Source organism: Papio anubis, chromosome 11, assembly GCF_008728515.1.
Source record: "Papio anubis isolate 15944 chromosome 11, Panubis1.0, whole genome shotgun sequence".
Lineage (NCBI taxonomy): Eukaryota > Metazoa > Chordata > Mammalia > Primates > Cercopithecidae > Papio > Papio anubis.
In genome coordinates this window covers 18,803,095-18,817,992 of record NC_044986.1, presented here as the reverse complement: position 1 = coordinate 18,817,992, position 14,898 = coordinate 18,803,095, and the positions used below count along the sequence as shown (strand labels likewise).

The 14,898-nt window shown below is 43.2% G+C and overlaps 1 protein-coding gene across 23 annotated transcripts in view; it reads right to left on the bottom strand.

Moving 5' to 3' along the window:
* Positions 1-14,898, bottom strand: part of ABLIM1 (actin binding LIM protein 1) — a 230,778-nt gene that overhangs the window by 161,361 nt on the left and 54,519 nt on the right. For all 23 annotated transcript variants that reach the window (XR_002524455.2, XM_017944353.3, XM_009215407.4 and 20 more), the window contains exon 2: positions 7,661-7,795. Coding sequence is in view for 19 of the 23 variants with exons in the window: in XM_009215407.4 (XP_009213671.3) it covers positions 7,661-7,795 (135 nt within the window). In the remaining 4 variants the exon portion in view is untranslated. The remainder of the gene's footprint in view (positions 1-7,660; positions 7,796-14,898) is intronic.

Here is a 14,898-nt window from a genome sequence, read left to right as displayed (position 1 = left end):
CTAGTGACGTCTTGGCCTAGGATAATGTGTACATTTATGTCTTAGTTTAACAAAAAAAGTTTTAAAAGTTTTAAAAACACAAATTTTAAAGATAGAAAAAAGCTTATAGAACAAAGATACTAAAAAAGAAAAATTTTTATATAGCTGTACAATGTGTGTATGTGTGTGTGTGTCTGTGTGTGTGTGTTTAAGAGACAGGGTCGGCCGGGCGCGGTGGCTCAAGCCTGTAATCCCAGCACTTTGGGAGGCTGAGACGGGCGGATCACGAGGTCAGGAGATCGAGACCATCCTGGCTGACACGGTGAAACCCCGTCTCTACTAAAAAATACAAAAAAAACTAGCCGGGCGAGGTGGCGGGCGCCTGTAGTCCCAGCTACTCGGGACGCTGAGGCAGGAGAATGGCATGAACCCGGGAGGCGGAGCTTGCAGTGAGCCAAGATCACGCCACTGCACTCCAGCCTGGGCGGCAGAGCAAGACTCTGTCTCAAAAAAAAAAAAAAAAAAAAGAGACAGGGTCTTTGCTGGGCACAGTGGCTCGTGCCTGTAATCCCAGCACTTTGGGAGACTGAGGCAGGTAGATTACCTGAGGTCAGGAGTTTGAGACCGGGTGAAACCCCATCTCTATTAAAAATACAAAAATTAGCTAGGCATGGCCGTGCGCACCTGTAATCCCAGCTACTTCGGAGGCTGAGGCGTGAGAATTACTTGAACCTGGGAGGCAGAGATTGCAGTGAGCCAAGATTGCACCACTGCACTCCAGCCTAGGCAATGGAGTTAGACTCTGTCTCAAAAAAAAAAAAAAAGAGAGAGAGAGGGGCTTGGTATGTTGCCCAGGCTGGGGTGCAGTGGTTAACCACAGGTGCGATCATAGTCCATTATAGCCCTGAACTTCTGAGTGAGACTCTGTCTCAAAACAAAACAAAAATTTATGAATAACCAAGTTCCAAATAAACATATGGCTATTGTTCATTCATTCATTCATTCACCTTATGAGTACCTGCCATGTCAGGCATTGTTGTAGGCACTGGGTTTACAGTGAACAAAACAGACCAAAATCTCTGCCCTCAAAGAGCTTACTCTCTAGTAGGGGGTGAAGATAAATTAATACAATGCATTAAATGATGTAAAATAAAAAAGATAAGGCAGGGACATGTGATACATGTCACATGTATCACATGTGAATACATGTATCACATGAGTTGTTGAAATTTTATATATGGGACAGCCCAGGAAAGGATCACGGAAAACAGACAATTTGGCTGAACAATCTTCTTGATTATCTGGGCAGTCTCCTTGGTCCTTGGTCTTTTCTAAATGGTCTAGAACTTTCTGGCAAAAAAAAAAAAAAAAATAGATCTTGGTCCTTACCCTGAAAAATGCTCATGATAAACAACAATAATTATAATGAATTATAGATCAAAATAATGAACAAAATATATACGTATACTTAAAACGAACTGTAATTCATATTTAAAGGGACACTTAGAAATGCCAGACAGTGCTAATTTGTCTTTTGTTAGAAGCAATTCCCCCAGAGAAGAATCTGCACAAATACCAACACATTCAAATCCAAATAGAGATGAATGCTTCTCTTTTGTTTTCAGGTTACTTATTCTCTAATACAGTGTAAAATACAACCATGATACAGACAAAGTAAAACATTAAAAACCTATCACTGGAACGACATGACGGAATGAACAGATCACATTAAAACAACTCCTTTAAGTTAGTGGGATGAAGGCTGTAATGCACAAGGATGCAAAACAAAGCGATTGAACACTGAAGATAGAATAGCTCCACTCAGAACCCTGCAGTCACGTTCTACTCCCACTGGGTTATTACAAGAAATACCATAAGCTTTTGGGATCTCCTTTTCATTTAATTACAGAATCCATCCATCAATTAAACCACTTTCTTCATCTCATTACCAGCCCAGTACATTTTCTGAGGTGACAAATGGTAATTAGGTTCTCCTTCCTTCAGATGCTGGCATTTTAGTATTCAGTTCCTGCCTTTTGCTCTTTCCCAGGGAAATTTCACACACAATTATACAGCTTCAGTCATTATCCATGCCAAAGGCTTCCAAATTCTTCTTCCCAACATAGACCACTATCTCAGAGCCCTACTGGACTCTGGAGGTACCATGTTACTCAACCTCAATATACCCCAAACTGAACTCATCTTTCTCCAGCACTGCCCTGCAAGGTGCTTCTGTATTTCATTAGTTGGTGGCAACTCCATCTATCTACCCAGGCAGCTCAGCTGGACACATGGATCCCTCTTCACTCCTCCCATTCAGTCAGTCATCAAATTCTATCGACCCTAACTTTGTCTCTTAAATCTTCTATTTTCTATCACACTATTTCCACCTGTGGCTCTCCCCAGCTCCATTCTATCTCCCCTGTGGCCTGCATGCTGTGCATCTCCCATCACAGGACTTCTTACTTGGTCTCATAAATGTTGCTTACTTATATGTCTCTTTTAATACCCCAGGAGTTCTTTGACAACCTGGTACATTGTCTCTATTATTAGCACTTAGCACAATGTCCTGCATGGAGTATGTGTTCAATTAACATTTAGTAAATGGGCTTGGTGTGGTGGCACGTGCCTGTAATCCCAGCTACTCAGGATCACTTGAGCTCAGGAGTTTGAGACCAGCCTGGGCAACACAGTGAGACCCCCCATCTCAAAACAACCACAAAATAAAACATGTAGTAAATGGATGAGTAACTCATGAACCATCAGATCCCACAATGTCAGGCATTTTAGAAAGTGAGATGAGTTCACCAACACAATTTCTGCTCACCAATCCCTACCTTGTCACAGCTAAACCTGTGAAGTCACTGGGTCTGAAACTGACCTAAGTTTGTGCTATCAACTCTAACTCCTCCATCGTAACCCTTTCCCACCCTCAAATTTGTTTAGCTCTTGTGTAAAATGTTCAGTGGCCCCTTTCGCCCTTTTTTCAAAACCTATTTTTAGCAAAAAGAGTTCATCCTTGCTTTTCATTCCCAAAGGCATTTTACGTCGTTGGCCTTTCTTTCTAGGGGAAATCAGCCTCTGCCCCAACTCAAGAAACAGAAGGCTTTGTCTACAAGGTAGATGTGTGAAGGCGAGGCAGGTGGGAGGGAGGGAAGGGAATTCCAGGGAGAAAGCTTGGCTGGACTCAAGGTCACAGTCAGAACTGGAATGTGCCTCCTGTGCACTCAGCCAGGTCTTGACCAAAAGCCCAGGCTTGTTTTGGCACATGCTCCCCACCCAAAATCCTCTGTCCTGGGACATCAGCTCAGTACCTGAACATCGCAACTCTCGGTGAAACAGAAGAAAACGAAACTGTTGTTTTAGGACTTGGCTGCAATTGGGTCACTTGGGCTAGGAGGAAGACAGCATTCCTCAGGGAAAAGATGGCTATTTCTGCTGGGATTTATAAGAAGTAAAGATGCCAAGGAAATTCAGTGTCCTGATCTGATTAGGATGGAGCAGAAGGGTCTTTGGAGAGAGAAGGGTCTTTGGAGAGAGAGCAAGCCCTGTCAAGATGGTGCAGATGAGGTTTGGAATAAGTCTGAAAAATGGCCCTGGCTTGTACTTTCTGATCAATTTTCCCATAAACCTAAAACTGCTCTAGAATGAAGGAAAGAAATGAAAGAAGGAAACGAAAGAATGAAAGAAAAGTAGGAAAGGAAAGGAAGGGAAGGGAAGGAAGGAAAAGGAAAGGAATAGAATGGAATGAGAAGGGAAGAAAAGGAAAGGAAGAAAGAAAAGAAAAACAAAAAGAAAAGAAATGAAAAGAAAAGAAAAGGCTCTTGCTAATGAGAAATGTCTCATGTCAGAGATGGCTTGAGAATACGAGGGCAGTTGGTGCCTATTCTGTGCTGTGACCTCCCACCATTAGCCCAGACCTTAATTAAGTCTGCTGCTGAAAAGAGCTGCCTTGGGGTAGTGGTACTATGGAAGAGGAGAGAGAGGAAAACTGTGTGGGATGAAGCAATGAAAAAGGCACAGCACTCACAGGAGGAGACCAAGACTTTGAAACTGGCAAGAATTTGGAGTGAGGGAACCACAGGAATGCATACCTCGAGGAATCTTTAGAACTGTGCTGTCCAGTACAGTAGCCACTAACCACATGTGGCTACTGACCGTTTGAAATGTGTCTAGTCCAGGCCGGGCACGGTGGCTCATGCCTGTAATCCCAGCACTTTGGGAGGCCAAGGTGGGCGGATCACCTGAGGTCAGGAGTTCAAGACCAGCCTGGTCAACGTGGTAAAACCCTGTGTCTACAAATAATACAGAAAAAAATTAGCTGGGTGTGGTGTCACAACCCTGTAACTCCAGCTACTAGGGATGCTGAGGTAGGAGAATCGCTTGAATCCAGAAGGTAGAGGTTGCAGTGAGCCAAGATCACTCCATTGCACTCCAGCCTGGGTGACAAGAGTGAAACTCCATCTAAAAAAAAAAAGAATGTGCGGCCAGGTGCAGTGGCTGACGCCTGTAATCCCAGGGCTTTGGGAGGCTGAGGCAGGCAGATCACAAGGTCAAGAGATAGAGACCATCCTGGCCAACATAGTGAAAACTTGTCTCTACTAAAAAAAAAAACAAAAAACAAAAAACAAAAATTAGCTGAGTGTGGAGGTGCACACCTGTAGTCCCAGCTACTCAGGAGGCTGAGGCAGGAGAATCCCTTGAACACGGGAGGCGGAGGCTGCAGTGAGCCAAGATCACGCCATTGCACTCCAGCCTGGCAACAGAGTGAGACTCTGTATCAAACAAATAAAACAAAGCAAAGCAAAAAAAAAAAAAAAACAAAAAGAAATGTTCTAGTCTAAATTGAGATGTGTTAAGGTAGTATTTAAAAAAAGAATGTCAAGTATCTCAATACTTTTTATATTACTTATTGAAATAATATTTTGGATAGGGTTAAATAAAACATATTAATGAGAACTACACCTTTCCCTTTCAACCTTTTCAATATGGCTATTAGAATATTTAGAATTATACAAGTGGCTTGCATTTTTAAAAATTTATTTATTTTTTAAGTTTTGGGGTGCATGTGCAGGAAGTGCAGGTTTGTCACACAGGGAAACGTGTGCCAGCTTACATGATATTTCTGCCTGAAGCACTTCACCCTTGCAAGACTTCTCACATTTACAACAGTGATGACAGTGCTGCTCTAGAACCTTGGGAAAAGTCACGGACTCCCTACGGTATAAGGCACAGGGAACCTAAACCACTTTCTCCAGATATTAAAGAAAAGGATGATTCCAGAACGTTGGGACACATAATAGTAGCCATTGCCAGATTAAGTGTGAGAAAATACAAATATATAAGGATAGATGACTGACTCATTTATTTTAGTAACATTTTGTTAAATTGAAAAATAATTCCTACAAATAGCAAGTATTCTTAAAATGGAATTTAATTTAAACAAAAACTCGACTTTTCAAGAACACATTTATAGCATGAAACAAGATATATGATACAACTTTCCAAGATGAGGAATTTACATTTGGTCCTTAGAATTAAACTAAAGGAGAAAAAAAGCAAGGGAGCTTTCACCCCACAGGGGATAAATGAATGTCTATTCTAACACCTCGATGTATTGAACAGTGAGTGCCCAGATCTGAGTCTACTACTCCATACTTTCAAGTAGAAATATAAAATAGAGAGCTGGGTGTGGTGGCTCACACCTGTAATCCCAGCACTTTGGGATGCTGAGGCAGGAGAATCCCTTGAGATTAGGAGTCCAAGACCAGCCTGGCCAACATGATGAAACCCCGTCTCTACTAAAAAACAAAACAAGACAAAACAAAAAACCACAAAAATTAGCTGGGCGTGGTGGTGGGTGCCTGTAATCCCAGCTACTTGGGAGGCTAAGCCAGGAGAATTGCTTGAACCCAGGAGGCAGAGGTTGCAGTGAGCTGAGATCGCACCACTGCACTCTAGCCTGGCAACAGAGCGAGACTCCATCTCAAATAAATAAATAAATAATAAAATAGAATACATAAAATAAAATATATACGTGACTGCAGTCGTTTATGGATTGTATTTATTTCACACCAAATCTATCCTTTGAGTCATGTTGCAATACATTTATGAGAAACAATAAAAATACAATGCTGACTCCAAGTTAGCTAAACTGGATATAACCAGAAAACATTTTTTCTCTGACCTACCCACTAAGAAGCTCTGATTGGGGGTCTATATTAATATACACTTATCTGGTATATGGAATCTGCAAACTTCAGACCTGGGATGATGTAAGTTTCATATGGTCTAGTCTCTTTATTTTACAGATAAGGACACTGAGCCACAGAGAGACAAGTAACTTGTCCGCAATCAGCTGCTTAATGGCAAGGCAGGACTCAAGCCACACAACGTGACAGCACAGCACCCTGGGTGTAACCTTGATATTTCCTCATAGCCAACTTGGGTTGGGTGAAAACTGGGGTTTATCATACTTACTCACAGGGGTTTTCAGGAGGATTAAATAATCCCTCTCTGAGATATGGACACAGCATTTGTAACGCATGTCATGCATTGAGCACTGAGCTCATTTGAGGCAGTTAAGCTCATACCCTTCCCTCTTTCCACCTTCTTGCCCTAGCTACACATGCTAGCATTCTTTCTTCTGAAAACTTTACCTTCAGTGTAAGGAACAGCTGTGGACTCCAGGAAAGCGCTCCCTCCTCCTTTATTCATGTATTTCGTAGTCACTAGGAAGACTGGAATCTACCTGAGAGCCTCCCTGGCCGTGGATGGATGGCTTAGGATGACAATGCTGAGTCTTTGTGATGTAAGACACTCAAAACAAAACACAGTTTCCAGAAATGAAGGTGCTTCCAGGCAGGGCATAGGAATGAGGGTGCTTACCCCAAGCAGGGCACAGAGTAAATTTACAGAGTGCTCTCCGAGTCTCGTCTGCCTTCCTTCTCTGACATCCTTGAACCACATCTTGAGCTACCCGGACATGCCCTCAGCCCAAGTAACCTATTTATCAAACAAACACACAAAACCATTCTTCTTCCTTTTCTTCCCCAGTTGGCCACGCCCTGGCTCTGAAATAACAGGTTGGCGTATTTCATACAAAGATGCCAATCTTTGTAAACCCCAAAAGGTAGGCTTGTTAATGGAAATCAACACCAAACTGGTAGCTTCTTGGATGGGAGGTCTTTTTCTGCTTGGAGGTCTCCCGAGTGTTCTTGCTTAATTCTCAATTCTCAATACACACACACACACACACACACACACACACAGAGGAGCCAGTGACTTGGCACCCAATCTTGCAAGTTTTCCAAGCCTCCTATAACTAATGGATATTGGGACAAGCTACTTTGTAGTAGGAGTTCCTCATTTCAGAGAAAAAGAAAAAGAAGGCAAAAACCACAGAAGTGTATTTTTATTGCTCTTTCTCAGTGTTAGTCCCTTCTTCCAGGAGAAGGGACCTCGGTGAGCACCCAAAGGCCCATGAATCACTGGTTTTAGCAGGACTCGTTCTCGCCCTAGAGTCTAACTGAATCCCAAACTGGCAGTAAATGATGTCAGGGCTTCTCAGGGCATTCACTTATCATCCAGTGACCCGATGTGGAGTTAAGGGGATGGGCTGGACCCAAGGCGAGCCCTGACCATGGCATGCCACTGAGCCACGAAGCTGGAGGCACCATACCTTTGCAGGTGAAACACTTGATGTGGAAATGTTTGGTCTGGACCCGAAGCACTTCACCCTTGCAAGGCTCCCCACATTTATGGCAGTGAATGACAGGCTTCTCTGATGGGTGGTGAGGGTCCTGAGGGTGCGCCACTGAAAGAAAATCAACAAAAGATCCAGGTGAGTAGAGACCATTCCTGCAAAAGGGGTCATCATGGTATCTCTGTAATTTTGGTGTCAAACGAGTCACAGAGATTGATTCGACAGGGTGAACGGGGCAGCCCCTCCAAGCCACAATCCTGGAGACACAAAGACCCGTAAGACAGTCGTGGCTTTAACAGTCCAGGGGAGAAAACACCAGGCGTGTTCCTCAGTGGAGCCTGCCGTCTTCTCCCTTCCTCCCAGACTTCTCTGCGATGACATCATTGAACTATTGAATACACAATCTTGCTTAGTTCAATATTTTGTAATGTGGATTTGTAATATGTCTTTATATTGATTTAGAAGGCACCTTCAGCAGGAGTTCACTGTGGACTGTAAGTCCTCGAAGATGGGGACCATTTCTTAAAGTTTATCCTTTTTGTCTCACCAGTTGTATTTCTCCCTCCTTCTCCCAGCTTCTTGGGACATAGCAGAATGTTCAGGCACCAAAGGTGCTCAGTAAATGTTTCTTTACTCATTAATTAGCGTGTGCTGGACAGTTTCTAGCCTGCTTTACCAGAGGGTCATTCCTGATCATAAATGGCAATTCATCCAATCTGTTGTGGGCCTATGATAAGCCTCCCATTATGTGCATAGTGTCTGATACACACACTGCAGGCAGTAAATTTTTAAAAAATAAACTAGGAACAACATGGATCTCTCTGAACCTCAGTTTCCTTTCCCATAAAACAAAGAGGATTGGCCCAGGGGATTTATAGGGTCTTTTCAGACCCTAACATCACATGATGGGGCTTACAAGGATACTAAGAGAATACTAAAAGAATACTCATAGTTTCCAGAGTGTGGCCTTCAGAGACTAGAAGTTACTGTGACTGCCCAGCGCTGGGACTGGGATGTACAGCCTCCCCTTTACAAAGGCCTGGAGATAAGGCAGTGAGGGGACACTTGTGGCTTTGAGCTCACCAAGAGTTTTCATTTAACTTGCAGTTTCTCCAGCTAGAGAATGCAGATAGGCAGTGTTTGCTACCAAATTCCCTTTTTGATGTGGAGCCTCAGAAGCAGGAACATCATGGTGATATATAAAAACATACTCCTTAGGGAATGACATGAGCAAGAATGACATGAGCAAGGAATGACATGGGACAAGAACATTGAACCTAAAATTAATCAACCAACACAAAGATGATTTTTCTCTCCAAAGGTAAAACCAGGTTGAGCAGGGGGCAGATGTGGGCAGATACTGCTGAAACTCAGTTTAGGAAACACCTTACAACAAGGAGCTCGCTGTATACCACAATATAACAGTTCACTGTTTCTCTCAGACCTCAGCAGTGTTCTCATTTCGCCTGGCAAGAGTTTGAACAAGATAGTCCAAATAATCCATTATTGGCTAACTTCTGAGAAACAAGGTTCTTCTTGTGAGATTCTGACTAGGAGCAGGTGTAGTTTCAGGTGGAACACCTGATCTGTGTTCTCTGCAATGGACCCTGGGAATGGCCACAAAGATACCACGGTTGCAATTCACCTGCAATTCCATATCTACCCCCTGGGATCTCTCTTGAAAACCTGTATTTACAACATAACTCAGTTATTATCTAAAGGAATTAAGGAGGGACATGCTCTCAAGATCTCTAAACAATGACTGACTTTTAAAGTGATGCATATCAAGGCCAAAAAACCTATCCCTTGCACATTAAAAAAAAAAAAAAAAGTTTTCTTGGCTGGGCGTGGTGGCTCATGCCTGTAATCCCAGCGCTTTGGGAGGCCCAGGTGGGTGGATCACCTGAGGTCAGGAGTTCAAGACCAGCCTGGCTAACATGGTGAAACCCGGTCCCTACTAAAAATACAAAAATTAGTCGGGCGTGGTGGCAGGTGCCTGTAATCCCAGCTACTCAGGAAGCTGAGGCAGGAGAATCGCTTGAACACGGGAGGCGGAGGTTGCAGTGAGCTGAGATCACACCATTGCACTCCAGCCTGGAGGACAACAGCGAGTCTTTGTCTCAAAAAAAAAAAAAAAAAAAAAAAAAAAAGTTTTCCTAAAAATATCTGCTTTAAGTCCTTGTGTTTTTTAAGTTAATTCCTGCTTCCTATAAGAAAGAAGACAAGTGGTATTTATTGGCATCTACTAAATGCCACACATAGTGCAGGGTGTTTACATAAGCCACTTTATTTCATCCTCACCACCTCTTTCTCTCAGTGAAGTGAGTAATACTGTTCCCATTTGACAGTTGACAGATAAGGAAACAGAGCCGCAGAGAAGTTGAACAACCTGCCCAAGAAGCAGAGGAAGCTGAAAGATCCACACCCAGGCCTTTCTGACTGCCAAGTTCATGCTCCTTCCATAAAGTTTGTAAAAATCAGAAAATTGTTGTAAGTCAAAAATAATTATTATTTATAAGTATTATTATTATACCTTTAATTTATATGGCAAGTTCAAGTGCCGTTATAAAAGCAGCAGCTAGAGCTTGGCATGTAAACACATAGCAATAAGGTTTTTGATAACTGAGCATGGCACCCAGGTGGTAACACACAAGGCAACTGTATGGATCCCCCTGATCAGAACCTTCTGTACCATGTATTAAAAAGGCAGGTTCTTCAGCCCCAGTGACTAGGAGTGGGAGTCAGGCATCTACCTTTTTAGTAAACTACTCAGGTGATTCTTACGCATACTCCAATTTAAGAGCTATATTTCCCTTTAGAATTCAGACAATATGAATATGCCAGCTGCAGAGAAGAGCTAGAATTTCAAAAGTAATTCAAAAGACCATCCTCTTCAGCAACAATATGAGAACATAGTGAATCTCTTGACTATACAGGAGAATGCATTTTTGGATAAGAAAATGCACTGTAGTTTTTCTTAACACTTGAATTTCTTATTGCTAAGCAAGGCAGTCATGCTGAGTAATGATGAGGGAAGGAAAATATCATTTCATTTCTTGGCTTTTCTCTATGTCCAAATAAAGGAGCCACTGCCAATGCTGGCACCAGCTACCAAGGTCAGAACTGGGATCAGCATCTGCATTTTGCAAGAGTTTCCCTTTGGAAATATACATTACACCACAAAGTCCTCCATGCCCAGAGATGACTTGCTTTGCTTTCACCCAGAGACTAGACCGTGTTTAGTTGCCTTTCCTTCATACAACAGCCTAGGCAGACACATCAGAACAACCCATTTGTAAAGAATTCGGCTTTTCTTACTAGAGAAGGACAGAATCCAAAGACCAAGAGAGATTCGGTTCTTATTTCATCCCAACTCAAGTCAGTGTCAAGAAAGGAATCTCTCTCCTTTTCAAAAATGAATAAAGAGGTTAACTTTATATAACTGTCTTTGACAGTCTGGTTATTACCAAATGTATGTTTGTTGATCTAATGTTACAATTTTGAAATATGCTGCGTCATTTCCAATACAGACATGACATTGGTTCTGCACTTCCCCTTATCTGCCAACTGGCTCTGCTGCAAATTTTTACTTGACTGTTCCATCTTTCAAGGCTCAAGTGGTCCCTACTTATTTTATTGATAGGGAAACTCAGGAGCAAAGAGTTTACATTCCTTGCCCAAAGTCATCAGGAGTTACTGGCAGAGGCACACTTAGCACTCAGGCTCCCAGCCCTTTCCCCTCTACCAAGTAGTCAATGATTTACCCTGGAACTTGAGCAGACACAGTTCAAACCTTCCATGGCTCATCATTTTTGTTGCCTAAATAAGGATTGTACAACGAAAAACCGAAAGCATGGCTGCATACTCTCTGAACAATGAGGAAATACCTACAAAGAGCCAAGAGTCCACTTGCCTGAAAAAGTAATGGGATTCCTCCACTGCAGAATACCCAGTTTGGAGGAATTCTCACTACTCAGCTAAAGCAGCCGATTGCACCGCTTACTGGGGAGTTTCACACTGTCTTTCAGAGTCAAGCAAAGCAGATCAGCCACGTCTCTGAACTCCAGTGCAGGACAGAAAGCAAAAATGCCACTTTCGATGTGTTACTTTTGGAATGTCTATTAACGATCTCAGGCAATGAGACTGGGAGAATGAGACCATTGCAGAAATTCCAGTAATCTTCAGTGCAGTCAAGCAGAGGCCATGACAGATCATAAGAGGAAGTCCACAAAGCTAAGCAGAGTCCCTCTTTCAAATCCAGAACTAGCCTCATCTTGCCCAAGCTACCTCTCTCTGGGGAACAGACTGTGGAACTAGACTGCCAGAAACAGAACATCTGGGAAAGCACATTTGAAATAAAAATCTCCTAACAGGTAAATATCACAAACTTGTGACAGAGTACTTTTTTTTTTTTTTTCTTTTTTTTTTTTTTGTGACAGAGTCTTGCTCTGTCGCCAGGCTGGAATGCAGTGGTGTGATGTCAGCTCACTGCAACCTCTGCCTCCTGGATTCAAGCAGTTCTTCTGCCTCAGTCTCCCTAGTAGCTGGGACTATAGGCGCACATCACCACGCCCAGCTAATTTTTGTATTTTTAGTAGAGACGGAGTTTCCCCATGTTGGCCAGGATAGTCTCGATCTCTTGACCTTGTGATACGCCCGCCTCGGCCTCCCAAAGTGCTGGGATTACAGGCATAAGCCATCGCGCCCGGCCCAGAGTACTCTTAGTTACAGCTTGCTCTGGGTCATCTGAAATATTCAGTATATCGCAGGTAACATACATATTCTCCCTCTCAAGCCCCCTTCCTTCCTCATTGCACCATCACTCCTTAACCCATAAGCCTTTGGAACAACATGGTGCTTGATGGCTTCCAAAACCCTTTCCTCTGCTCTATCTCATTTCACTCTCACAGGAGTTCTCGGGTAGGAAGAACAGGTACCATCAACCCCTTCTTAGAAACAGACAAACTGAGGCTCAGAGGAATGAAGTGACTCACCCAAGGTGGCGCAGCCAAGAAATAAAGAGTTGGCGGCAACCTAGTGCAGTGACTTCTAACCCAGACCTCTTTATACCAGAATAATCCCCTAATCACCAGTGCTTCAACCTGAGTCTACCCTCTCTTTCATTTCCCACCAAATTTTGTCCACCCTCACATCCCCTTTGCCTCATCCCTTTTCCTGTCCCATGAACCCAGGCCCTCAACTCCTTTTTCTTGGATTGCTGAAAATTTCCCACGCCCTGGTTTTTTTTGTTTGTTTGTTTGTTTTTTCTGAGACTGAGTTTTGCTCTGTCACCAGGCTGGAGTGCAGCAGCATGATCTCGGCTCCCTGCAATCTCTACCTCCCAGGTTTAAGCGATTCCCCTGCCTCAGCCTCCCAAGTAGCTGGGACTACAGGCACGCACCACCACGCTCAGCTAATTTTTGTATTTTAGTAGAGACAGGGTTTCACCATGTTGGCCAGGATGGTCTCAACCTCTTGACCTCGGGATCTACCCGGCTCTGCCTCCCAAAGTGTTGGGATTACAGGTGTGAGCCACCGCACCGGCCACCGCACCTGGCCCCTGGCTTTTTTCTCCAAATGCAACCAGCAAAGCGTATTCTACCCAGGGAGGTGCAGCGTAACTCCCCACTCCTTAAGTGTGGGCTGTACATAGTGATCTCCTCCTATAGAGTACAGTGTGGATAGGAAGAAAAAAACGACTAACTTTACAATAGAGAAATCTGACAGACAATATCCCAGCCACGTGAGCAAGGTAAACATCAACAGTGATAAGTCACGTTGACAGAATGTACCTTTGATATGATGTGATGAAAACAGGCACTTTCCCTCTGTGGTCTTCCTCCCAGAAACAAAACAAAACAAAACAAAACAAAACCCATAATCCTTATGAAATCATGAGAAAAATCCCAAATGGAGGGACATTCTGCAAAACAAAAACACCTGACAACTACTCTTCAAAATTGTAAAGATCATAAAAAACAAAGAATGTCTGAGAAATGATCACAGCCAAGAGGAGCCTACAGAGATGTGATGACTAAGCGTAATGTGGGATCCTGGATGGGATCCCAGAACAGAGAAAGAACATTAGGTAAAAACTACGGAAATCTGAATAGTGTGGACTTTAGTTTACAACAGTGTGCCAATATGGTCCAGTAACTATAACAAATGTATTATACCAACGTAAAATGTTACTAACAGGGGAAACCAAGTGTTGAGTATATAGGAAATACCTGTATTATCTTCTCAATTTTTTTTATTCATCTAAAATGGTTTTAAGAAAATAAAGCTTATAAGCTGGGCACGGTGGCTCATGCCTGTAATCCCAGCACTTTGGGAGGCCAAGGTGGGTGGATCGTTTAAGGTCAGGAGTTCAAGACCAGCCTGGCCAACATGGTAAAACCCCATCTCTACTAAAAATACAAAAATTAGCTGGGCATGGTGGCATGCACCTGTAGTCCCAGCTACTCGGGAGGCTGAAGCAGGAGAATTGTTTGAACCCAGGAGGCAGAGGTTGCAGTGAGCCGAGATTGTGCCATTGCACTCCACCCTGGGACACAAGAGCAAAAGTCTGTCTCCAAAAAAATAAATAAATAAAATAAAATAAAGCTTATTTTAAAAAGAAAAACAAAGGCTGGGCACGGTGGCTCACACCTGTAATCTCAGCACTTTGGGAGGCTGGGGTGGGCAGATCAACTGAGGTCAGGAGTTCCAAACCAGCCTGGCCAACATGGCAAAACTCTGTCTCTACTAAAAATACAAAAATTAGCTGGGTGTGGTGGCAGGTGCCTGTAATCCCAGCTACTCGGGAGGCTGAGACAGGAGATTCGCTTGAACCCAGGAGGCGGAGGTTGCAGTGAACCAAGATCACGCCACGGCACTCCAGCCTGGGTGAGACTCAGCCTCAGAAAAAATTAAAATAATAATTTTAAAAAAAGAAAAAGAACAACAGCAGAAGTTCCAAATAGCTCTCTCAGTCCCAACTCCTCAAGCTTAAAGTTCTCCACCTAACTTCAGAGATCTTCAATAACATGGCTCACGTCCGCTTTTTAGGTGTATAAGAAGGAACCACCTCTATTGAGTACTTATCCCTGTGCTAAGTGATTTGATCGCAGACAGTCCGACCCTGGAGACCAAGCACTAAAATACTCTACTATTTATTTGTATTAATTTATAAATCTCCCTTGAGCGAGGCCTTCTGACCACTTCCTGGTCTA